General features: G+C 48.5%; 1 protein-coding gene across 1 annotated transcript in view; it reads left to right on the forward strand.

Annotated features, from left to right (window-relative positions):
- The first annotated feature begins 529 nt into the window (after positions 1-529).
- The window catches only part of TMEM132C (transmembrane protein 132C), a 316,599-nt gene continuing 292,544 nt past the window's right edge, over positions 530-24,584 (forward strand). Inside the window, exon 1 of the mRNA XM_073888846.1 lies at positions 530-725. Within this exon, the coding sequence (XP_073744947.1) occupies positions 641-725 (85 nt within the window). The 5' untranslated portion in view covers positions 530-640. The remainder of the gene's footprint in view (positions 726-24,584) is intronic.

Here is a 24,584-nt window from a genome sequence, read left to right on the forward strand (position 1 = left end):
AGCTTTCCGCAGCAGACGCATGGGACTCCGAATTCCAGATGTCCGCAGCTCTCAAGACAAAAAAATCAGGGGATGACCCGAAATTGAGGTGCGGGGCGTGACTACCACTCGCCCCGCCGCGGCCGCGGGAGGGTGGCGAGGGAAAGGGTCCAGCTCCATCTTGAGTCGCGGGTCCCCGTGCAGAAGTCTCCCGGACGCGAGCCGCAGCGGGCGGGAGGCCGCAAACGGGCGGCGCGGACCCCGCGAGCGGCGCGAACCCCGCTCCCCAACCTCTCCCGCCCCCAGGGATCCCGCACCCGCGCGCCTCCCGGCACTGCAAGCTCCGCTCCGGCCCGGGGCGGGGCCGGGGGCGGGCCCTGAGGCGGGCCGGGGTGGGCGGGTCCTGGAGTGGGCGGGGCGGGCGGCGGCGGCGGCCGCGGCGGCGGCTGGAGAAAAGTTGTCCTGGCCAGAGCGCGCGCTGCCGCGGGATCCGGAGCCGCCGCGGCGCCACGGCGGGGCCAGGCGAGACCACCGGATCCGCAGCCGGGCCGGCCGATTCGCAGCCGGGGGTCGCCCCGGGGCATGGGACAGCCGGCGGGGACCGCGGGCCGGCGCTGCGCCCCGGGCGGGCGGAGGGCGGCCTGAGCTGCCGGGACGCAGGATGCGCTCCGAGGGCGCGGCCCCCGGGCCGGTGGCGCCGCTGTGCGGGGCGCTGAGCCTGGTGCTGGGCGCGCTGCTGGGCAAAGGTAAGGCAGGGCGGGCGTCTGTCTCGCCCGCGCTCGGGAAGTTCCCCGGTCGGGATGAGCCGGGGCGGGGGGGAGCCGGAAGGCGGGGGTGTCGCGGGAACCTGGGGGAGGGCGCTGGTCCCGCCAGGAGCGCCTGTGCCGGGCGCCGAGAGGCCTTTCCCTAGCCGGGAGGACCCAGTTGGACGCCGCGTACGTGGGATCTGAGCAAAATCGGCTGGTCAGATACCTCCGGCTTCAGGGTGCTTTCCAGGACTGAGAGGGGCGTGGCTGGGGGACACTGTACCCCACGCCCAAGTTACGTGCGGACCTAACCCAGCAGTCACAGTGTGGAGTGGGGGAGCCGGCTTCTTTGCCCCCTTTCCTCCCAGCTCTGCGCCCCCAATCCCCGGGTCAGACTGGGACTGGAGATCCAGGAGGGCAGACCGGGTGTGCGCCCCGGCCGTGGGGTCCCGAGAAGCGACCTTGGCCCCCGGAGGAACGTGCGCTGACAGCGCAGCTCGCGGGGGCCCAGCCGGAGTCCGGCTGGGGCCCGGTGTGCCGGGGGCGTGCGGAAAGGTGGTGGGCGCGGTGGCTGCCCCGGCCCTGGGCTTCCCGGCAGTGGGGTCCCGGGAGGCCGCGCGCCTCAGTCTCCTCATCTCGGCAATGGGGACGACGACGACCCAGCCCTAGGCTGGCGAAGCTGCAGCGAGCGAACGCCAGGCGCGCAGAGGGCTCACGGAGGGTCGCCGCTGCTACTGCTGTGGCGGTCGTGGGTGTGTGCGCGGGGGCCGCGGGCGGGAGCAGCGCGGGGAGCGGGGCCCGAGCCCGGAAGCGCCCTTCCCGGCGGGGCTCGGTGGGGTTCGGGTGCCGGGGCCGCGGGCAGGCGCGGCCGGCGGCGCGCACACGGCGGTGCGGAATCCCGGCTGCCCGGCCGGGCGCGGAAAAGGAGAGAGACGCTTTGCTACCGCCCGCGCCGCGCGGGGAGGGCGTCCCAGGTCCCCTGGGTGAGACGGCGGGGGCACAGGCGTCCCTGCGCCTTTGCGCGGCGCCGCGGCTCGGGCCCAGCCGGTCCAGCTCGCGGAGAATCCCGGCTCTCTCCCGCCCGAAGCTCTGCGGGCTGGGCTGCAAATGCGTAGGGAGAGACAAGTTGCCAATTGAGGTTAAAAAAGTAGCATTTGCTTTTTAAAAGTCCTTCCGCAGCGCCCGAAATCCCAGAGAAATCCGCTTTCCTTGAGGCTGCAGGTTCTCAGGCACACCAGCTGGACAAAAATCGCTGTTTTGAAATAGTGTTCCTTCTCCGGAAAGCTCCAGGTAGACGACAGAGAGAGAGAGAGAGAGAGAGAGAGAGAGAGAGAGCGAGAGAGAGAGCGCTTGAAGAGATGGGTACACTGGTTTAGAGCTGAACTGAAGAACAAACATGCAGCGTCTGGTGCTTTAATTCTACTGTTATCTCTGCGTTCTATCATTTGTAAGACTCAGTTTCCCAAAATGTGAAGTCGCCATTAAAAATATATATATATATCGCTTCCCCCAAATACTTCCCAGCGACTTTTGGATGGAAAGGGCTTTGTAGAGGAAGGTGGTGTCCATTTTAAAGCGAGCAAGGGGTGAGAGTCCCTGATCAAGTTTTCTCCCCACCTGGGGAGGGTTTAATCAGGTGAGAACTCAGAATGTTGAATGTCCCTTTTAGAGTAAGTTGTGGGCTTCTCTTAATTAAATTCCTCTTTTTTTTTTTTTTCCTATTTAGAGGATTTTAGCTGTAATTTAGAAGAGTAGCCATTACAAATGTCCATGTAGAAGAGGCTAGGGGCAGCAATTTGGTTGGAAAGTGGAACTGGGAATTTTGTTTTAAAGATGCTATTTACAAACCTATATTAAAACAGTCTCCATAAGTGATTTATTTTGCATCCTGACTTTTCAAAGATAATTGTATATATTATGATGCATTAAATCCTGTGTATACATTGCTATTTTATACATAGTATAATTTTAATTCAATAAAGACAATAAGTCAACAACAACAACAAAAAGATGCTATTTACAACAGCAAGGGTTGGAGGTGATGAAGATTGTAGGGATGGATATGTCTCCCCCCACCTCAAAGCCACCCCTCCCTGGCTTAGTGCAACCTTGAGTTTCCTCTCCTTGCTTTGGCTTGACAATTTTCAGCACGTGGTTTGGGGGCCTGTGATCCCCAACTCATCCTCTGCCAAATATTTTTCATTGTTTCCCATGACCAAAACCAGCACTGCATTTCTCCTCTGATTCCTCCAAGAAAATGTGTGCGCTGTGAGATTTCTTATAGAGAGGAAAGTTTCCTGACCCTCATTTAAATTTGTGCTGTCTTTAAAAAAAAAAAATCCATCTCTGACTTTTCCTGCCGGAGGATTTAAGTGCTGATTTCTAGAATCCTTGAAACCACTGATCAATTTTTAGTACCAATTGTATGTTTATTTTCAACTGTTGGATTTAAGGTTTTGCAATTCTTCAGGGCTTGGAGTGGAGTCATTGTTCCTGGGAGGTTCTATAAATAGCCAGGGCATTGAAAGATGTAAGATTTAAGACCCAAGATTTAAGACTTGCATTGGTGAGGTGAAGTGTCCTTCAGTTAGAGGTTGAGGTATTGACCCCATATGGAGTGGTGCAAGGGCCTGGATGGGCTGCAATGCTATCAGCGTGTACTAACGGTTGCTGGTCCCATATGGGACCCCTGGGAAGGTCACACAGGACCACAACCTATTCTGAAGTCATTGGGACCAGATATGCTTCAAGATTCAGAATTACGGAGATCTGTGAATAGCTAGCTAGCTGGAGGCATGGGGTCATATCCATCTATTGTGTAACACCCCTAAGCTGGGTGTGGTCATACCCTGTCATCGAGCACATTGGTCATTCTGCAGGAACTATATAAGCACATAAAGGAGGGTAAGACCCCAAACAGCCTCAGTTTACCTGAGATCAGCATTGGCCCCCAAGCGAATTAAGAACAAAGAAACAAATCTTTGGGGATATTGAGTTTTTGATAAAGGATTTGGGGCCGATGGCAGGTTTCATGAGTAGGAGAAGGTAGTCCGGGTGGAGAGGTGATGCAGGGTGCACGCTGACACCGGAGAATGTTTTCCTTCCTACACTTAGATCACACACACACACACACACAATTGGTAGAACAGTGCGCCTCACATCCATTCCTGTCCCTAAAGTTAACACTCCCTGCTGCACTGAAGCTTCTTAGAAGTGATTTCAGCTTCTTGGAGGCCATTCTGTTAAACCACCAGACTCTGGGCTTGTCTTAATTCTTTCCTCTATACCCACAGCTCTTGACTTGTGCTTGCAAACTTTATAACCTGCAGTCACAGACAAGCACTGTTTTGTCCATGTGGTTATTTTTTTTAAGCGAATAGGCTCCCCCAAATGGGGAGAATTCACATATAAAGCAGGATTTCCAACTTCCCTTAAGAGAATGGGTGCTCCGTCAACCTTGGGTGCATTTTTTCATATGACTACACAGCACCAAAACTGAATGTGGGAGTCCCTCCTGGGGGGGGGTTGTTTATTCACCTGCCTTTCCCTCCTTGCTGCCCCCCCCGGCACCTGGGCCTCTGGCTCTTCTTCCTTCATCCGACTGTTCACTGTTAGCTTAATGACAAGAGTGGCTAGCGTCAGGCAGAGAACTCAGAACTCTCAATTATAGTAATAGTTAGCACCTCCATGAGCAGAGGTTAAAACAAAGCCTCTGCATGTATTAGATATTTCATACATCCATAGTCATGAGAAGCAAGGTTAATAAAAATGAGTCTTTGGTATATTAATTGGAGTGAAAGGGAGTATTACTGAATTAATGGAAGAGATGGGGAGTCTGATTGATAGAATTTTTTTACAGCAATCTACTTTGTTTTAAAAGTCAGATTTATTAAGATATAATTTGCATACAGTAACATTCACCCTTTTGAGTACAGTTGTGTGTTTTGACAAATGCATGTAGTCTTGCAAACACCACCACAGTTAAGGTAGAGAACATTTCCATCACTCCCCAGAATTCTTCTGTGCCCTGTAGGTAGCCTTCCCACAGCCTCTGGTAACCACTGATCCCTTTTCTGTTCTTGTTGTTTTGCCTTTTTCATAATTCCATAAAAATGGGATCCTGTGGCATGCAACTTTTGAATCTGCTCCCTTTCGCTTAGCACAATGCATTTAATAAATATTCACCTATATACAATACAGTGGATTGTTCCTTTTTGATGATGCACGATATTCCATCAAATGACTGTGTCACACTTGTTCATTTGTTTCCTAGGTGAGGGACATTTGGATTACTTCTAGCTTTTGGTAATTAGGGGAGAAATGTCACTATAAATATTTACAAACACGTTTTCATATGGACACAGTTTTTTAATTCCTTTGAGTAAATGCCTAGAGCTGAGATTGCTATGGGGTATGGTAACTGTATGCATAACTTTATCAGACTGCAAACTCTTTTCATGCGTAGTAACATTTTATATTCCCACCAGCAAGGTATAAGAGTTCCATTTGATTTTTATCTCCAGCACTGCTTACTGGTGACTATTTTTTTTCTTTAATCTTAACAGTTTTAATAGGTGGGCAGTGGTATTTCTTTGAGGTTTTAGTTTTCACCCGTATGACTAATGATGTTGAACATTCTTTTTTGTGCTTATTTGCCATCTCTGTCTTCTTCAGTAAAGTGTCTTTTTCAAATCTATGCCCATTTTTTAATTGGTTGTTTTTTCCCATTATTGATCTTTGAGGTTACTTTATATATTATGGATGTGAGTCCTTTATCAGATATATGTTTACCAGAGATTTTCTCCCAGTCTTTGTCTTTGGAAGAGCAAAGGTGTTTAACTTTAATGAAGCTTGATGTATTAATTTTTCTCTTAGTAATGTTGTGTCACATGGAAGAAGTATTTGCCTAGTCCAAGGTCATGAGGATTCTTCAAATGTTTAGTGTTGTTCAGATACTTCATATTCCTGCTGATTTTTTATTTTTTCCTTCTGTCAGTTACCCAGAGGAATGTTGAGATCTCCAACTAAGTTTTGCATTTGTCAATTTTTCATATAAGTTTTGTCAGCTTTTCCTTCATGTATTGTTTGAAGACAGCATATACTTGGGTTTTGCCTGTTTCTTCAATCTGATAGTCTCTGTCTTTTAATCATTATGTTTAGACCATTTATATTTAATGTGGTCATTGATATGTTTGTGTGGAAATCTACCACCTTGCTCTTTGTTTTTGTTATATTACACCTGCTCTTTACCTTTTTTTCTTCTTCTTCATGTTTTTATATTGGATATATGTTTTAAATCCATCTATCTCCATATTCGCTCACTATTTAGACTTCTTTAAGTATTAGTCATTGCTCTCAGGTTTACAATATACATCTTTAATTAATCAAAGCCTACATTCAAAATATGTTATGCTGCTTTATTTGTTGTGTAAGAAACTTAAAACCGTGTATCTCTAATACTTTCCCCCTCTATGTATAATCCTTTTCAGGTGTATGTCTTACACCCTAGCTATGGCTAAGAGAATTTTTAATTATAAATTTTTTGTATATACTTCGAGGAAGGATAAAAATTATGTTTCATTGGCTTGCCTTGGTTTCCTGGTGGGTACTTCTGATACCCTTGAAATAGTTTTCTCTGCAGGACTTTGTTCTCTCTCCTGCCTGTGTGCTGAGCTGAATAAAAGTGTTTAAATACCTTAGGGATTTAGAAGTTAACTGCCTTTAAGGAGAGAACAAAGTTGAATACAACCCAGCCAAGTCTGAATTAGCAAAATTTCCAGGACAGTGGTTCTAGATACTCTCCCGGAGTGCCTGATTCCTTGTCTTCTGCAGTGTATACATTTCTTTTTTACTGATTAAGTGGTATGAGAGGAGTGCTAGGTTCACACTTGCAAACGTCTGGGGTGCTGAGGCACTTCAAAGGCTCCATATAGAAGACCATGTTTTCTTAACGTAAAATGCCTTTTCTTTCTTCCTCACACCCTTCACTTTGTCAGCAACACGCAGAGCTATCACTTCTGGATTAGTTAGGAAGGCTTAGCATCATAGAAACAGAAGCTTAAATTTGAGCCTTCCTTCTGCCATTCCCTAGATGCATTGATCAGAAGCCTCTGTTAGCAGCAGAAACATATCATGGCCACCTGAGAAGTAGGGATCTGGAGCTCATGATCCTGAAGGTAAAAGACCAGGCTTCGTAGGGGTCAGAATTTGCCTGTTCAAGAGTACCTGTTGTTATTTGATGCCTTGATTCGGGGTGCTCCAACCATTTTATTAGTTTTTATCTCTATGCTCATGTTTTAGATTCTAGGGAGAAAGAAACCCAGAACCCTGGCTGAACCTTAGAATCACCTGGGAAGCTTTCAAAAATGCTAACCCCCCAGGCCCTACCCCAAGCTGATTGGATCAGGATCTTTGCTAGTGGCTGACAAGAAGTGGGCAGAGAGGCAAGGTTGATCATTTTTATTGTTTAGAAGCTCTTCTGGGGATTCTATGGTGTATCCAGGAATGAGAACAGGTTGCCTAGGCCCATCTCTGTCTTAGAAAAGGTTAAGGCAGTCTGATGGGCATTTCTGCCATTTTGTATTCAAGGCGAAAGGGCATTTCCTCCAGAGAAAAACTGAAGAGCTGTTACAAAAGATGGTGGGATGGTGCTGGGTGCAAAATGAGCAACTGTCCCTCCAGCCTCAGTTTTATTAAGTGGAAATAATAATACCCACTTTGTAGGATTATTGGGAATGTTGCTTGAAGAGCTGGGCTGGAGACCCTTAGCATTGGGGGTTAGTGTCCTGAGGCTGCTGTCACGAATGACCACAGACTGGGCAGCTCAATACAACAGACACTTAATCTCTCTCAGTTCTGGAGCCAGAAGTCAGAACTCAAATGTGGGCAGGGCCATGCCTACTCTGAGGACTCTGGGGATGGGGGAGGCTCTTTCTTTGTTCTTTCAACTCTCTTAACTCCTGGCACTCCCTCGCGGCAGCTCTATGTCTCTAGTCTCTGCGCCCAGCCTCACATAGCTTTCTCTGCCTGCCCTTTCCCTTCTGCCCTAGAAGGACACCTGTCACTGATTTGGGCCCCCATCCCCCAACCCAGGGTGATGTCATGCTGAGATTTTTGACTTACGCCTGAAAAGACCCATTTTCCAAATCGGGTCACGTTCACAGGTTCTAAGTGGACGTATCTCTTAGTGGCCACCATTCTGCCTATCACACACGGTAAGATTAGGCACATAGAAAAAGTTCAATGACTCACAGCTATTCTTATATGCCTACTTATCAAAGCCATGGAGAAGAAGAATCACATAATATGACCCAATAGAAACTACACATGGATACTTTTTAAATAACTAGGCATCATGTAAAAGAAAGAAGAACCATGTTGGACTTGACAATATCAGGGAATAGAAAAATCTGGTCAAGGAAATCCAAATCAAAACCTCCATGAGATACCACCTCACACCCGTCAGAATGGCTAAAATTAACAAGTCAGGAAACGACAGATGTTGGCGGGGATGTGGAGAAAGGGGAACCCTCCTACACTGTTGGTGGGAATGCAAGCTGGTGCAACCCCTCTGGAAAACAGTATGGAGGTTCCTCAAACAGTTGAAAATAGAGCTGCCCTACGATCCAGCCATTGCACTCCTGGGTATTTACCCCAAAGATACAAATGTAGGGACCCGAAGGGGTACATGCACCCCAATGTTTATAGCAGCAATGTCCACAATAGCCAAACTGTGGAAAGAGCCAAGATGCCCATCGACAGATGAATGGATAAAGAAGAAGTGGTATATATACACAATGGAATATTATGCAGCCATCAAAAGGAATGAGATCTTGCCATTTGCAACGACGTGGATGGAACTGGAGGGTGTTATGCTGAGTGAAATAAGTCAATCAGAGAAAGACATGTATCACATGACCTCACTGATATGAGGAATTCTTAATCTCAGGAAACAAACTGAGGGTTGCTGGAGTGGTGGGGGGTGGGGGGGTGGCTGGGTGATAGACATTGGGGAGGGTATGTGCTATGGTGAGCGCTGTGAATTGTGCAACACTGTTGAATCACTGATCTGTATTTCTGAAACAAATAATGCAACATATGTTAAGAAAAAAGAAGAAGAAGATAGCAGGAGGGGAAGAATGAAGGGGAGTAAGTCAGAGGGGGAGACGAACCATGAGAGACGATGGACTCTGAAAAACAAACTGAGGGTTCTAGAGGGGAGGAGGGTAGGGGGATGGGTTAGCCTGGTGATGGGTATTAAAGAGGGCACATTCTGCGTGGAGCACTGGGTGTTATGCACAAACAATGAATCATGGAACACTACATCAAAAACTAATGATGTAATATATGGTGATTAACATAACAGTAAAAAAATTTAAAAAAAAAGAACAGGGAAAATCTGGTCAAGTGTGAGGGCATCATTTATTATCAACCCAAACAGAGAGCTGGTGGTTGTTTGTATTGTGAGAGATCCCTTGATGTACTTCGTGCTTAAACGCAGCTTAGACCTAACTCCTCCTGGCTTAGTTTCATAATACTCGGGAGGCAGCCCTTCCCCGGGATCGCAGAGCCATCTGGACCATCCAGAGCAGCTGTCCCGTCTTTCCTAGGTTAATTTTTTCACCCAACTCTGCCACTGACTTTTCATCTGTCTTGTTCAGGGCACTCCTCTGGCCCCTTAATTATAATGTCTGCTTTCCGCCATGTTTTCTTGCCATCTCTGTGGACTCAGATGCATAGACATGTGGATCTAACTCTACCTGCTTTGGCTTATGGTGGTCCATTAGCAGCTCTTTGAGGCAATAAAAGATTCTCTTATTCTCAAAATAAACAAAGGAACTTTAAAAGCAGTAGCCCCCCACCCCTACCACCCACACAGAACTGAAGGCTAATTCTGCTCTTACCTTGGAGTTCCAGTTTAGTGATGATTTGAAGCCACCCCTGCCCGCAAACCTCACACCATAAACAGGATATAACACAGGGAGCAGGTTTTTGTCTCCATTGGAAACAATGGGGTTGTGTTTGAAGTCCAGGGGCAAGTGTTCCCCACTTGACTGAGAGAAGTGGTCTTTGAATATGCATCAAATCACTCACTTTAGTAGTCAGTGACTCCTTTAGTTGAAATGGTGAAAAATCCAGCTTAAGCAAATGGTATCAAAGCTACACAATTAAAAAAAAGAAAAAGAAAAAGGTGGGTAGAATAAATGTAGTTGCTCAGGTAACTGAAAAGCCTGGGTGGGCTTCAGACACTGCTGGATCCAGGCATCAGTCACTGCCACTAGATGTTGCTTCTCCCCGTCTTGTCTCTCCTGTGCCCTCTGTGTTGGCTGTATTTTTGGGCTGTCATCGTTGTCACTGGAGGCTCCGGCTTTACCTTCTGTTCGCACAGCATACCCAGCAAAAAGAAAGTGACTTCCCTAATGATTGTAGAGTTGGTGGAGTGTATCTCACATCACTCACTGGGGTCCCTGGCTCAACTGTGAGCCTGTCACTTGTGGCCAGAAAGAATGGAGCCGAGGATTGATTAGGCCTGGGACATACTGGTCTCAGGGGCCTGAGGTCATCTCCATCCCAGTGACGAGGACAGAGAGTGCAGAGGGCCTGGTGGCCCAGAGACAATTCGGGTGGCATCAGACACAGGGGAACAGACACCGGGCAGGCAAGAGTCTGTCCAACCAACCAAATGAACAACACAAAGGAAGCCGAAGGTCAGTTGCATGGGCTGCCTGTCCCGGGTATAGTCGGAGTTGGAGTGGTAGCTGACCCCCGGGCAGTCACCGTGTTCTTCTGGCTGTAGGCACACACAGCTAAGGGCAGGGTGGCCCTCCTCGCAGACTAGGGGCCCTTCTCCTCCCCACGAGGTGCCCACCCAGGGCTGTGAGGGGCTCCAGGCTGGGTTCGTACAGCCTGCCAGACTACTGCGTCAGCCGTGGAGGGGGCCCCGAAGCTTCCTGCTCTGGCATCCTCATTTATGAGAAGAAAAATAAATCCTGGGAGAAGTCTCCATTTTGGGGCAATTTGTTCTGCTCCAGCTCTGTTTCCTCTTTCCTGCTTCCTAAGCAGCGTTGAGATCTTTTCTTCAATTCTTGTAAACTTTTTGGGTCAGTACGCAGCCCCGGGTGACCATTTTCTTTACTTTCCCCCTTTTTAATTGTAAGCAATGACTTGACTCCGAGAGCAGACTCTTTGCATTTTGCCTTGAAACTCAGCGTTTTCATCTATGGCACGGATGTCCTGATAACAAAATACCATTTTCTTGCCGGAGCCTGTCGTTCCCTGCTCCCGGTCAGCCATCTCCCTGGCCTTGGACACCCGCCCCCCACCATCCGTGCCGTGGGTCCTCCAGCGGTGACTTTGGCAGGGAGGAGGCCTGTTGGTTCTGGGGGCTCACTTTCTCATTCACAGGCAAGAGGTCTGCTGACATCAGCTTCTTACCAGCCCTCAGGCATCTGGGATTTCTTGGTCAGGGGGATTTTTTCTTTGCTCTCAGATGTCTTAGCTTCCTGTTCTCCAAGCACACACAGTGCTAATGATTTGGTCCTGTCACTTCCTTATTCAATCACTGCTAGGCCTGTAGAGACAACTTTACTTTAAAAACTCTAAAGGAAGACCAAAATGTCCACCATCCTCAGTACAGAGCAGCTGCATCTTGGGGAGGCCCCCTTCAGACTCTTCTTGATAGGCAGTGAGATCACAGTGTCCTCTGTTCAGAATCCTGCAGAGGCTCCTGTCACATTCAGAGGTACCCTTCTGGCCTTATCTCAACCCCCATGCCCTCACATACACACTCTGTTCCAGTCCCATTGGCCTCCTTGCTGGTGCTCACCACCCGCAGATAGGCTCTGACCTCGGGGCCTTTGCACATGACTGCTGTGGGTTAACATCCAGTTATCCACTGAGACACTGTGAGACCACATCAGGTCTCTGATCACAGGTCTTTTTCTCATAGAGAAGTCCCCCTTTGTGCCCTTTGCTCTTCCCCATTATGGCACTTCTGGTGCCCCTTCCCTATTTTGTTGTTTTTCTTTGACGTATCACCACCTGCTAATCCACAGATTGGACTTACTTGTTTATCCATCTTCCTCTCCTGTAGAATTTAAGCTGTGTGAGAACAGAAAGTGTTTTCTGTCTCGTTCACTGTTGTATACATCTGTTTGCCTAGTGGCCCCAGTATCTGGCACGTAGGAGGCTCTTACTGCTCGGTGAATGAATGACTTAACTCTATCTTTGACTTCCCATAGTGTCTGTCTTTCACACCGAGGGGATCTCTTAGATCTTGGTAAAGGACAGAAAAATGGGGAGGTGCGTTTTTGTGTGCTGGACACCTCTAGATGGCCACCACTTTATCAAGGGTCTCTACCTGCACACGGAACCTGCCATTATTCCTTCTCTCTGTCAGTCACTCCAGAGAAGTGTCCCTGTCGGATTCGAGGTGAGAAGGTTCATGCAGGAGCGTGATGCTCAGATGCGCTGGCCAGAGGCGACATTTCCAAGTCACCAACTTTCTTTCTATGGGGCCTCCTTTTCTGCACATCTCTGCCTCTTCCTTTCTGGTGAGATCCGAGAGGGGCTCCTTTACAGATAATGCTTCCCAGAGATGGCCACATGAAAGGAATCAACTTAAAACAGAGACCAGATTTTCACTGTAAACAGTGAGAAACATCCTTGATTAGGACTTTCTCTGAACAACTGAGTGGATTACTGAAATAATGGCAAGTGATTGCACATGGATACAAGATATCTTTTGGGGGATGATGAAATTATACTAAAATTAGTCATCAGATATGGCTTGATCCAGGTGTTCAAATATGACATCAGTTTTGGGGTTTTGTTTGTTTTATTTCTTTTCTTTGCCTGTTACGGTGTGGGCTTCATTTTTAGGTTCTATGTGGTGGCCCTTGGCAGTTCCTTGTTCTCCCCTCTGCTGAGATGAGGCCCCCAGTACACCCAGGAAAAGCCATACTGTGTCTCATTGGCTCTGGTTTGGTTCTAGGACCTGGGGGAGGAGTTTTTGAGGGCTCAAAGTGGGGTGCAGAGGAAAATTTGGGTCGTCCCACCAGGAAGAAGGTGAGTGATTGGGGACAAAACAAAAATCAATGTTCCTACAAATTCAAGAGTATGAGCAACACAGGGAGAGGAGACGGAGAGAAGGCACACAAACAAGTTGTATCTCTTTGCTGCTCAGAAATCTGCCTGCGTCAGTGTGGATGAATGGGAGGCAGCATGAAGATGTGTTTGACTAACTGAGTTTGTGTCAGACTTGCCCGAACTGAGGATGAGCAAACATCGTTTATCACTCGCCTGTCAAGCCCGCACTCTCCACTATCAGGCAAAATCAGAGGCAGGAGGCGTTTGGCAAGACAAAGGCAGGATCCAGAAAGAGCTTGTTTCAGCAAGTGAGGGCTTCAGCCTTGGCCTCACCTGCTGGGTCCTATGTGGGAATAAGGCTTGGTGTGCATATCAGCCTGAGTGGAACCCCTGCTGCATTGTGTAGACGTGGGCATTCTGCTTGATCCTGCAAGGCCTCCGTCTCTAGATCTGTGCAGTGGGGCTCAGAGCGATTGTAAAGGGGCCAGCGGGTTATTGTAGATTTGCCCACATTCCAGGTATAATGTCTTGTCTCTCCATCCTACTCTGGGCCCTGGGAGGCTGAGCCCTGCGAGGGCAGTGCCTGTGTCTGCTGGAGTCTGTCTGGGGTTGGCCAGCGGGGCCCTGGGAGGAACTGAAGAGCAGGCGAAGACGGAGGCTGGCAGCATTTATGCCCCACCTGCTCCCTGCACCTCTGCCCCCCATGACTAGAACTCCTGTTGGGGGGCCCCTGCCTCAGACCCCCACTCCCACTGGGTTCAGTAATACTCCCGTCTCCTCTTGCCCCCTCAGATGGTGACTGCCTCCCACTGTGTCTCATCGTTGGGCACCCAGCACCATCTTTTCACTCTCTCCATGAGCACGCCAGCCCCCTGAGTCCGGTTCTCCTTCCTCCTGAGATGGACACGTATACAAATAAGACACATGGTGCAGAATAGTTGGAGGTTTCTTGCTTTCATGTTTAAACAAGCTCAGACATCTAGGGAAGCTTCAGGGACAAGTGCCTAGAACGTTTGCTTGCTGAGCTTATTCCTGAATAACTGACAAAATAGAGGCTTATCACCCCTGAATGTCTGGTGTGTTTTTTCTGACCAACAAAGACATTCTCTTGCAAAACCGCAACACAACCTCAGAATCGGGGAATTAACATGGCTGCATTACTACCACTCAGTTTTTAGGCCCCAGCTCCGTCTCCCCTATCTGGATAATCTCTTTCATGTCACGCTTCTTTCTTTTCCTTCAGTCTTACCTAGCATTTCATGACCATGACACTTCTGAAGATTGCAGGCTAGTTATGCGGTGGCTGTCTCTCCATTTGGGTTTGTCTGATGTTTCTTCATGATTAGATTCTGATTATGCACCTTTGGCAGGCGTGTCTCAGGAGGGATGTTCTGTTCTTCTTGTTGCATTTTGTCAGGTGGCGCATGATTGAAATTTGTCGTGGTGTGAATGATGGTCACTTTGATCACTTGATTAAGGCAGCATGGGCCAGTCTTCTCTACTGCGAAGTCACTCTTGTTCAGAAATTAATAAATATTTCATGGAAAGACATTTAGAGACAATGTAAATATCCTGTTCCTCCTTACAATTCCAATATTTCATTTACGAATTTATTAACAGAATGGGCTCCTGGATTTCTTTTGTCTGTGGCTTCTATTTCATTACTATCACTATTTTGATGCTCAGAATATCTTCCATTTGGCCAATGGGAGCTGTCTTACCATATTCTGTGTTCTCTGACATGTTCTCACTGTCCTTTAAGCTCTTCCTTTCTTTCTGGGTATAAGACTTTCCAGGCACTCCTTGTAGTTTCCCTGCCCTGGGCCCAGAATCAAGCTGAGTTCCTTTTAGTAGGGCATGGTATTTAGAAACCAAAATCTAGGCTCTCGATGTGCTCATTGCTGCTCAGGGGCTCCAGTCCTCTCAGTGGACAGAGCCAGGAAATGTTGTACGCACATCACCACCTCTGCTCTCTCTTGAGTTCGCACTGATAGCTCGAAATCTAATTCACAATCACAGAACTCATTCCGGATTTCTCCTCTCCTCTGTCTGTCACGCCCTTCCCCCATCTCCATACCATTCCCCTGCGGGCCCCTTCTCAATCCCCTCAGGTTCCAGCACCTCTTGCTGGCTGCCCTCCTTGCCTCACCAAGTCTGGGGTTCCTGAGCTTTCCTTCCCAGGTAGCTGATCTTCCAGCCACCCCACCTCTGATACCCGGCCGGGGGCCGCCATGTCCACCACTTACCATGCTAGCCCCCTCCTGGTAGTGTTGCCCTGAGCTATTCTGAAAAGGGGGCGTGTCTGTATTCTTATTTGCATGAATTGCACTATATTACGTTCTTAGACCATGTCTATACATCTCAAATCAAAGGAATAGGCTGCAACTTCTGTATGTCGAGGTGTCCTTTTCAGGGTGAATGAGCACTCCGACCAGAGATGGCCATGGGCCACAGCACACTGACCAGCTGTCTTGTTTCAGAAACTCCTTGTCCACAGGATGAAGGCAAGAGTGTGTGATGCCACTTTAAAGTCCCCTTGTACCCATCAGTGATTACCAAGATGTACCAGGTGTGGGAGATTCTAAACGAAGTCGATTTAAACAGTTTTGCAGATGCAGTAACTGAGAAAAAGTGAAGTATTTTTTGTGTATCCAAATACCATTTTCCCCTTCAAACAAGTATGCAATATTCCCAAAGGGCATTCTTCTTTGTGACAGATACCCACATTTATATGTATTAACTTATTCTTCACAAAGACCCCAGGAGATGGGTACAGTTATTACCCCAATGACTGGGGGCGCTGAGGTCTTAATGATGCAAATAAAACAAGAAATCAGGACTTTTAAGAATGTGAAATGGCCCTGCTTTCAAGTTGTAGCAACAAATCCAAAATATAGTCAATGCTTTGTGGGACAAACAGTCTGGATGAGGGCCTCGGGACAGCCAATTCCTCCCCCCTGTTTCTGATTACTCAGCTTTGGTAGGAAAGGCGAGATACCCAGCACTGGTCCGATTTGGGCGTAGACACATGTGAGCACAGCAGCAAGGTCCACGCAAATATTGAAGTTCTCATCCGGTCCGCGTGGTTGGGGTCAGGAGAAGACTGCTTCCCAGGAGAGGGGCTGTTGGTCCTGGACGAAGGGAGAGAGTGGGTGCTAGGCAGACCAAAGCAGGGTCCACTGAAACAGGATCCTCTGGACTTGGTAGAGGTGGGATGGAATGAGCCAAGATGCTGGACAAGAGACAGCAATGGCGAGAGAGAAGGCACAGAAGGAGAATGCCGTGAAGAAGCCCGCTTCTTCTGTAGTATTTAAATCAGGGCACCACACCCCTCCCCCAGTTAGGACAACCACAAATGCCTGCAGGCATTGCCAACTGTCTCCTGATTGAGAAACCCTCGTTTGGATAATGTCTGCTGTGTATCAAGTATGTCTTGCATCATAATGTTTTTTAAACCTTTCGCTTGGAAAGAATTTGAGACTTTAAGTCGCAAAAAACAGTACAAAGAATCCCATATACTTTTCACCTAGATTCCCCCAAATTAAGAGTTCACTATGTGTGCTTGAAGCATTCTTTCTCTGTTTTTGTCTACCTCTCTGTGTCTCTCTCTTTTTTATTTCTATATGCATATATATTTTTTCTGAACTAATTATAAATAAGTTGTACTTACCACCCCCCCGTCGGTGTGTGTTCCCTTAAAACAAGCCATTCTCCTACATACCCCACAGTAGTGATCAAAATCAACAATACAACACTCTTGGAGTAGTGCTACCTACTCTACTACGCTACTCTAGTAGTGCTACCTAAAGTGAGACTTCATAAAATGTTGCCAATTGTCCCATTAATATCGTTTGCAGCAAAATAACGTTTTTCCTGGTTCTGAATCGCATCCAGAACTGCACAGGGTTTGGTTGTGAAATTCCTTTAAGTCTTTAGAAGCAGAAACACCGGGGCCACTCCGTCTTGTATCACCCTGACGATTGCAGACCAGCTTTTTGGTGGAATGTCCCTCAATTTGGTTGATATTGATTGTGACACAGTAGCCGTATTCAGTTTGGATTGATCTGGCCCTTCTGCGCATGAAGTTTGAGTTTGGATAATTGTATTTGGTGTGAGCTTAGTGTCGCCCGTGTCCCGGGATCCCTGCAGGGCCCCCTCTTCCTGTTCACGTGGCAGAAGTCGCCACAAGCCTGCTTCCCGCAGCCGGACATCCCCCAGCGCAACGGACACCAGTGTGGGACTTTTAACTGGAGGTTCTAAAGAGCGAGGGGACGGCAGGGGACCTCTCTGGAGGCAGTCGTTCCGAATCACCCGTGGGTCGAGCCCCACGCACTCCCTGAAGCCCAACACATCCGCTGTCCTGGAGCGTCCCCTGTTATGTAAGCTGTCACTTCGGTGACAGTCGAAGGGAAAAGCACATCTTCTTGCTTCTTCCTGCCCCCGGCGTAACCAGCTCTTCTGGGCTTTCACACTCCTGGAGAAAGTGCTTATACACACCTGGGCACGCACACCCTCAGGTCTAGACATTAGATTTTAGGCACCAGGGACTCTAAATCCATATTCAGTTGTTAAAAAAAAAAAAAAAGAAGAAGAGTCTCTCTCCTTGGGGCTTAGTCCTGTTAGTACAACCATTTACGTGAGCCGATGATACACTGACTATCTCATCTTTATCGGATTCGTGGAGACTTCACAGTGTCTCCAAGAACATGGGGTATGTGGTTTGTAGGGGTGCAGTCTCCCCTGCCCCAGACCCACACACTCCTACAGAACTCATTTTGGAGGATTTTCTGAAAGTATGCCCAAGAGGTGTATTTAAGTCCCCATCTTCAAAAACAGAAGATGACACATGACTTTTAAATTAGTACTTCCTAATTTGCAATCTGTCCTATGTGACTCTCAATAATTTTTGCCATATATTAGTCTCATCTGCATTTCCATTTACTTAAAAACAGCTTTTCCCTATTTCAAAGCTTTTCTTTAAGCTTTGCCCAAAGCAAGACTTGCCATGAAAATCAGTTTTACATGCAAATTGCATTTCTCCCCCCAAAATATTAAAATAAATACATAACTGATAACTTGCTTAAAAGCCCTTCTGTGTCTTGCCCAAAATCGTCTCCTACCCCACATGCAGACAAACACTGGCCTGAGGTGTGGCGGCAGATGGCGACAGGCAGAGCTGACGGGCACCTCTTTCTTCTCCGTGGTTGAGTGTCCTGATTGCGTCCTCTGTCACAGAACTGGGAACCAGGGCTTCTGGAAAAAGTGGACGAGCGACTTCCCCAAATCCTGAAAGAGCGAATCTAAAGACAAAGGAAGGAAGGTTCTTTGTGGTTCGGGAAGCACAGCGGAGCCTGTGATAACAGGACCCCGCGAATCTCGAGTGAGGAGTCCTCCTACCCGATGGTCCCCTGCGTCAAATTGTCATCAGAGCATCTGCCTCCTTCGCTGGGTGTTGGATTGTTCCAGACCAGGACATCCCCAGGCTCTAGTCAATAAACCAATATCTAAGGCAGCGTTTCCCAGCTTTAAGCATGCTCTTTTCAAATGATTATAAATATCTGGAGATTTTTCTCTGCTCCTTCTCTCAGAGGGGTGGACTATTCCTTAAGCACCCTGCTCTGTCTTCTGCAAGCCAAAAGAGCGACAGATAGTTGAACTTTGCCTTCTGCAGTTCATCTAGCAAAACCTATGTCATTTTTCAATTTACTAATAGGAAATATTGAATAGCATGTTGAATGCTGAGTAGAGCCCCAGGATCCTGATATGCACACACTCCACCCCCAGCTGAGAATCCCCGTCTTGAAGGGAAGCTCCCATCATGCCACACGGGAGTCCAGCTTACCTGGGCACACTGGGGTGAGCGTGCCGCCCTCCTGGTGAGGTTGAGCACTGCAACCAGCTCACCTGGGAGGAAAGGGAGGACAGGGAGGGAATTGGGACACCTCCAGGGAAGTTCCTGGGGAAAGCCTAGCATTCCCCATGAGCACAACCAAGGACAGGTAGACCCGAGGTGCAGGAAAAGCCTCAGCTGTCCTGCGCTCAGGAAGCTCGTGAAGCCAGCTCTGCTCCTGGGGTCTGGGAACTTGAACCCTGTCCTTTAGGGTTTCCACCTCCACCCACTTGTTGCCAGGAGCATCCGTCTCCCAAATGTGACAACCAGAACCTTCTCCCTGAGTTGCCAGATGGCTCTGCCTCTGGGCGGGCAGGTGCCACGGGTGTGGCTGAGAGCCCAGCCCCCGCCAGGAGTGTGGGAGAGCAGAAGGTGGGATGTCAGCAATGCAGGTACAGGGGAAGGGGAAGAGAGTCTGGAGGGGTTGGAGGCCCTGGTTGGCTTCCTGTTTCCCCAACCCTTGCCTGGTGCTGTACCTTGGTGTGGTCCTGCCATCCTTCCACTGAGCACTTGGCGTGGGGGACTGCACCGAGGTCCATCACTGGCCCCCTGTGCTCACTGCTGGGCCCTGGGGGCTGCACCCCCGGGTTCCCTTGCCCCTGGTTCCCAGATGCCTGAGTGCGCTCCGAGGGCCGGACAAAGACTGTGGGGAGATTGAACCACAGGGGCCTCCCCTCCTTTGCTTTGCTCCTCGTACTGCTTCTGGCTGGGGTGGGCTCTTCCCTGAGGCTCTGCTCCCACCAGGCTGCCCTTACCCTCGGAGTCCCATTCTGTTCCCCACGGTTGGCCCTGGCCTCAGGAAGCACTGTCTCCCCACACTGTCCCTCCACCTCTCGGCTTGGTGGTGGCTCGTACGGCAGCTGGTGTCTGGGGGTCTCGCTGTCCACCTTCGGCTTCTTAGCTCTTGCGTCCCCATGTAATCAGGTCCCTGCATTTAAGCCCCAGTGTCAAGATGACTCCCAACGGTTTCCGTTTTACTGACTGGATCCTGACAAAATAGGCTTTTCCCCCCCTTCTGCATTCTGCTTCTTGCAGTCAAAAGACTCCTGACCAAAAATGGTGCAAAGAAATATACTTAGATGGAGACCCTTGGGCACAGGCCTGCCTCCATCAGATTCTCCCCCAGTGCCACTCTGAGCCTGTGTTTATGTCCATCTAAGGGAGGCTTGTGATCCCTGCCCACCTCCCATACAGAGCAGCCATGGGAAGTAGAACCATCATTGTCTCCCTGACTCACACTGCTGGAAGGGAAGTTCCCAAGAGCAAGGATTTTGTCTCTTGGAAACCTGGGCACGTGGAGCAGAGCTGGGCACACAGTAGGTGCTTCGTAAATACCCGTTGAACAAATACATACGAATGCAGTGAGATCCATATAGTGGATTGCTACCAGTATTCCTTTTTAATAAATGGAATAGAATAGAAACTCTCAGAGTGCATTTCACACGGTAGGTCGCGGTATTCTGTGTGCGTGTGCACACGCTGGCTTGCATTGTAAAATGCATTTCTGACAATAGAGCTTGATTAAAAAATGTTTAAGAGCTAACAAGCAAGACCACAGGTCAGCTCTCTGTGAATCGTAAGGAATTGTGTAAATCTGACCATGTGGTGTCTCTGGAATTCTCTAAGAACCTAGAGCATCCCTCTTGAAGTCCGGGTTCCACCCGCCTCTCTGCCGGGCCCCTCCCTGCAGTGTAACGCTCTTTGCCAGCCATTCCAAAAGACTGACTTCTCTAACCTCGGGATAATATATCCTATAGAAATTGTGGCTTGCTTACAAACTTAGTAAGGAATGAAAAACAAAAACTTCGGGTGATAAGAAAATTCACAGGGTAGGGTGGGGTTTCATGTCTTGCCTTTAAGATGGAATATCACTCCCTTCTCGAACTTTTGCTTGCGTGGATATACCACCCATGGCTGGGGGCGGGGGTGCAGAATATGGGCATTTCTCTCTAGCACTGGCTCTGGACAGAATTTCCAGGCACTGGGGGGTGGTTGAGTGTCCCCATCTATTTGTAGGGTAAAACAGGATTCTTCATTTCTTCTTCTGGCTGGTGGCTGAAGACAGAAGCTGGAACTTGTTTTAGTTAGGGAGGAAACATCTTGTTTGGGCTCCTAACTTCCACTTTCAGAAGTAGAGCTACTTGTAAGTTGGCCCGTCCTGTTCTTCTTTGTCCCTCCGCCTGCTAAGGTTGGGGTAATTCCTGATGACAAGGAAGGAATGTTCCGGCGACAGCCAGCCCCCCTCAGAACAAACCAGGGGGGGTATCTTCTGCGTCCTCCCTGTCACCTCCCTGGGTTTTATTTTAATTGCCGTTCTCTTGAAAAGCATGAGTCCTATTAAATTATTCATGGTGGTATAATGTTTATGTGATCAGAGTAATTATTATAATTATGCATTGTGAATTTTCATAATTAATGACCTCGTTCAGGTTGCCTTTGGCACAGAATTATTTCCAGAGGGGAATCAGATGATCAGGTCTCCTGGGGAATCAGAGTGAAATGAAATGGTGACCCATCTTGGGTTTTGCTGAGCAGTAGAAAGGTTAGGTGTTCGCCTCTCGGAATGGGGCTGGGAGGCATCTTGAGGAGAGGTGGAAGGAAGGGAATCCATTTCATGGCATCTCTCAGTACACCTGCCCAAAGGTGTCCCACCAGGAGAGTCTGCTACAACAGCAAGATGATGGGGAGAAAGGGCACATGACTCCCATCCCACACTGCTTCCAACAGAGACTGGGGCCTGCAGGTGTCTCTCCTTGTCCAGAGCCACCCGATCACACTGAACAACCGTGAAACCACTCCCCGTGACTCCTGACAGATAGCAAGGTGGCATTGCCGAGGATTCGGGGTTCAGCTAGCTGCCCCCACCATTCTAACAGAGTATAAAATGCAAGCCGGTGGGGGAATAGGGCGTGGCATCCTGAGCATGGGAAGACATTGGATTGGATGTCTTGTGATTGATACTGTGGTCGGATTTCTTATATTTTATTTCAATGTCTCAATTCCCTCATCCTTGACTTGTGTCTGAGGAGCAAGCATGCTGTAAGCCCGGCATAAATACATTGTATGGCTCTTCTGAAAGACCTTTCATGTGTTCAATCCCATCTCAACCTCAGACCCGCTTGAGAGCAAGGCAGCTGCCCTTCCCATTTTATAGATGGGAACACTGAGGCTCGGCATGGCACAGAGAGGCAAGGATGACCTTCCGTGCAGCTGTCTGCCCCCACTTTCACTCTGCCCTTCACACAACTTCTCAGGCTTTTCCCACTGTGTGCCTTTCAGTTCCCCCAAGGAGGAGGCAACCCAAAAAGGAAGAGAACAGACAAAACCCTACATAAACTCTCGCCCCATCAGTGCAGACACGTGGTTCAGCCGTGAGCACCAGCTGGGTTGCACCAGCGTCAGCTTCCCCCGATCTTCCTTCCTTGTCCGTCTGGACTGGTGCATTTTGCAGATCACGGCGAGTCATCTGTTCTGCCGTTCCCCCCCTGCCGCCACTGCCCCTCTGTGGTTTCTTGAAGACATGGACTTGGCCTCATTCATTCCTGTATTTTCTGGATGTTTTGGAGTGTCCAACGGGTAAGAGTGAGACACAATGAAGGATGTTTTCCTGGGGGCCTCTTCCTGCTTGCTGTCCACGTGTCTTTGTCCCTCTCGGTCCTGCCGTATTTGCTGCAGGAGCACAGTGTTTTCGGGAATATTTGCTGATTTGGTCTACAGAGCTCATGGCCAGAAGCCTAAACCCAGGGGCACGTCCTTGGGGCTGATCTGATATTTAGACCAAAGTGTCCGGAACTCTGGCCATTCAGGTGTCATAATTACGGCGCTTTGACCTGCGAGTCCTAGCACCTCTGCCACGTTCCGGCTCACGCTCCGAAGTAGGGTAGTTCCCATGTTCACTGATGCTTACTGCTGGCTTCATGGTTAACATGATTCTGTCTCTGCTGGAACATCCTCAGAGCTGGCCTCATCCGAAAGTTGGCTGTCCTCATGGTCACAGGACAGCTGTCTATGGTATTCGGGGTGTATAATTCATTTTATTATGGAGGGGTACACTCGGTTTTCAGGACTTTCTTTCAAGGTTGGGGAGAACCACCCTAAAGGTTCCCTCTTCTTGTGTTGTTCGTCATATTTAAGACTCCTAGCCGCTCTTTTAGCCAGTCACAGGGAAGGGAGCTGGATTAGCCTCAGTCAGGTCAGAACCAAGCCCTGGGGCTGAGAACGGAGTCGGCCGTGGGCTACTAGGTTCCTGGCTCTGACGGTGGGGAAGAAGTTTGAATAAAATCAGGAGTATGCCAGGAATTAATGAGTCATTAAACTGACTCATTTAACTTACCAACAAATATATATATGTATATTTTAAAAATCTCAGGGTTTACTATACATGTAATAATTTTTTCTAACAGGCATCAAAATAAGTATATAATAGTAAAAATAAAACCTGTGTATCTGTGTGCCATTTTGGGAATCACCGGATTTAGATTTACTTTCCCATCTGCCCCTTCCACCGAAATCCATCCTGTGATCTTTGGGTAGAAATTGGGATGTGGGAGACGCAGCTGTAATTCTGCCAAGTAGATGGTTTTTTTTTTCCTAATTACGGTGGACATATATTAGTTTTTGCCTTTTTAAACTTTCATGATCCAACAGAAGGAGTCAAGAGCTTGTTTTCATGGGTGGGACTAGCCAACTTTTCCCTCGGCCCTGGCTTGAAATGACAAGCAGCAAACAGAATGAATACCTTCATTGCAGGAGATAATGTAGTATTGACTTCTCGCCTTTCGTTAATTTTCTGTGCAGTGAACACCACGCTGACGCAGGGCTGAGCCTGATGGCCCCCCGCCGGTGTGGGGCCAGTGTCTGGGAATATTGTAGGTTTGTAAACTCAGAAGGGCTCTAGCGTGGAGCCAGATTTATTTAAAGTCATAAATGGATTATTGGATTACCCATGGTCGTGCCTCTGAGTAATTTATGGCCCTGAGCAGGGCTGCAAGTCTCTACTAAGCTCCACCTCCTGGGGTGGGGGGTGTCAGTGAGTGTCTTGGCTTCATTACGAGGGGTCTCCTCCTCTGTGTACCTCCTGCATTGGGTTCTCATTGCACTGGGGGCTGTGGATGCTGGCTTTGAAGGTGCCGTGGACTTGAACTCAGAAGGTGCAACTTTAATTATTTTTCTCTCTCAGTCCTTTTGGAGCACATAGAAATATCTACTGATTGGCACATTGTGTGTGTGTGTGTGTGTGTGTGTGTGTGTGTGTGTGTGTGTGTGTGTGTGTGTTTTCTTTTTTTAGGATTCAGTGTCTCATCTGGACCTTTCCCTCCAGACACCCAATGATGCTAAGGGAAAACTCTGAGTAGAATGATTCATTTGAATTTTAAAGCATAAACTGTAAACAGAGAATGGAATGGTTGTTGGACACTAGGGGTTGAGGGTGGGAAAGTTGGGGGGATGTCAGTCAAAGGGCATGAACTTCAGTCATTAGATGGTTCAGTTCTGGAGGTCTCATGGATAGCACGGTGACCACAGTTAATACCGTGTTGTGTACTTGGAAGTCGCTGAGAGTAGATCTTTTTTTTTTTAAGGTTTTTAAAAAATTTATTTATTTGAGAGAGAGAGCGTGAGAAGGGGGAGGGGCAGAGGGAGAAGCAGCCTCCCCGCTGAGCAGGGATCCCAATGCGGGGCTTGATCCCAGGACCCTGGGATCGTGACCTGAGCTGAAGGCAGATGCTCAACCAACTGAGCCACCCAGGGGTGAGAGTAGATCTTAAATATTCTCTCTGCAAACAGATAGTAGTTACGTGACGTGATGGGCGTGCTAACCAGCCGTACTGTGGGAATCACTTTACAGTATGTTTGTGTATCAAATCATCACCCACACAGTGTTA

This window comes from Callorhinus ursinus, unplaced genomic scaffold (assembly GCF_003265705.2).
Source record: "Callorhinus ursinus isolate GAN/ISIS: 27379988/994484 unplaced genomic scaffold, GSC_fseal_2.0 scaffold97, whole genome shotgun sequence".
Taxonomy (NCBI): domain Eukaryota; kingdom Metazoa; phylum Chordata; class Mammalia; order Carnivora; family Otariidae; genus Callorhinus; species Callorhinus ursinus.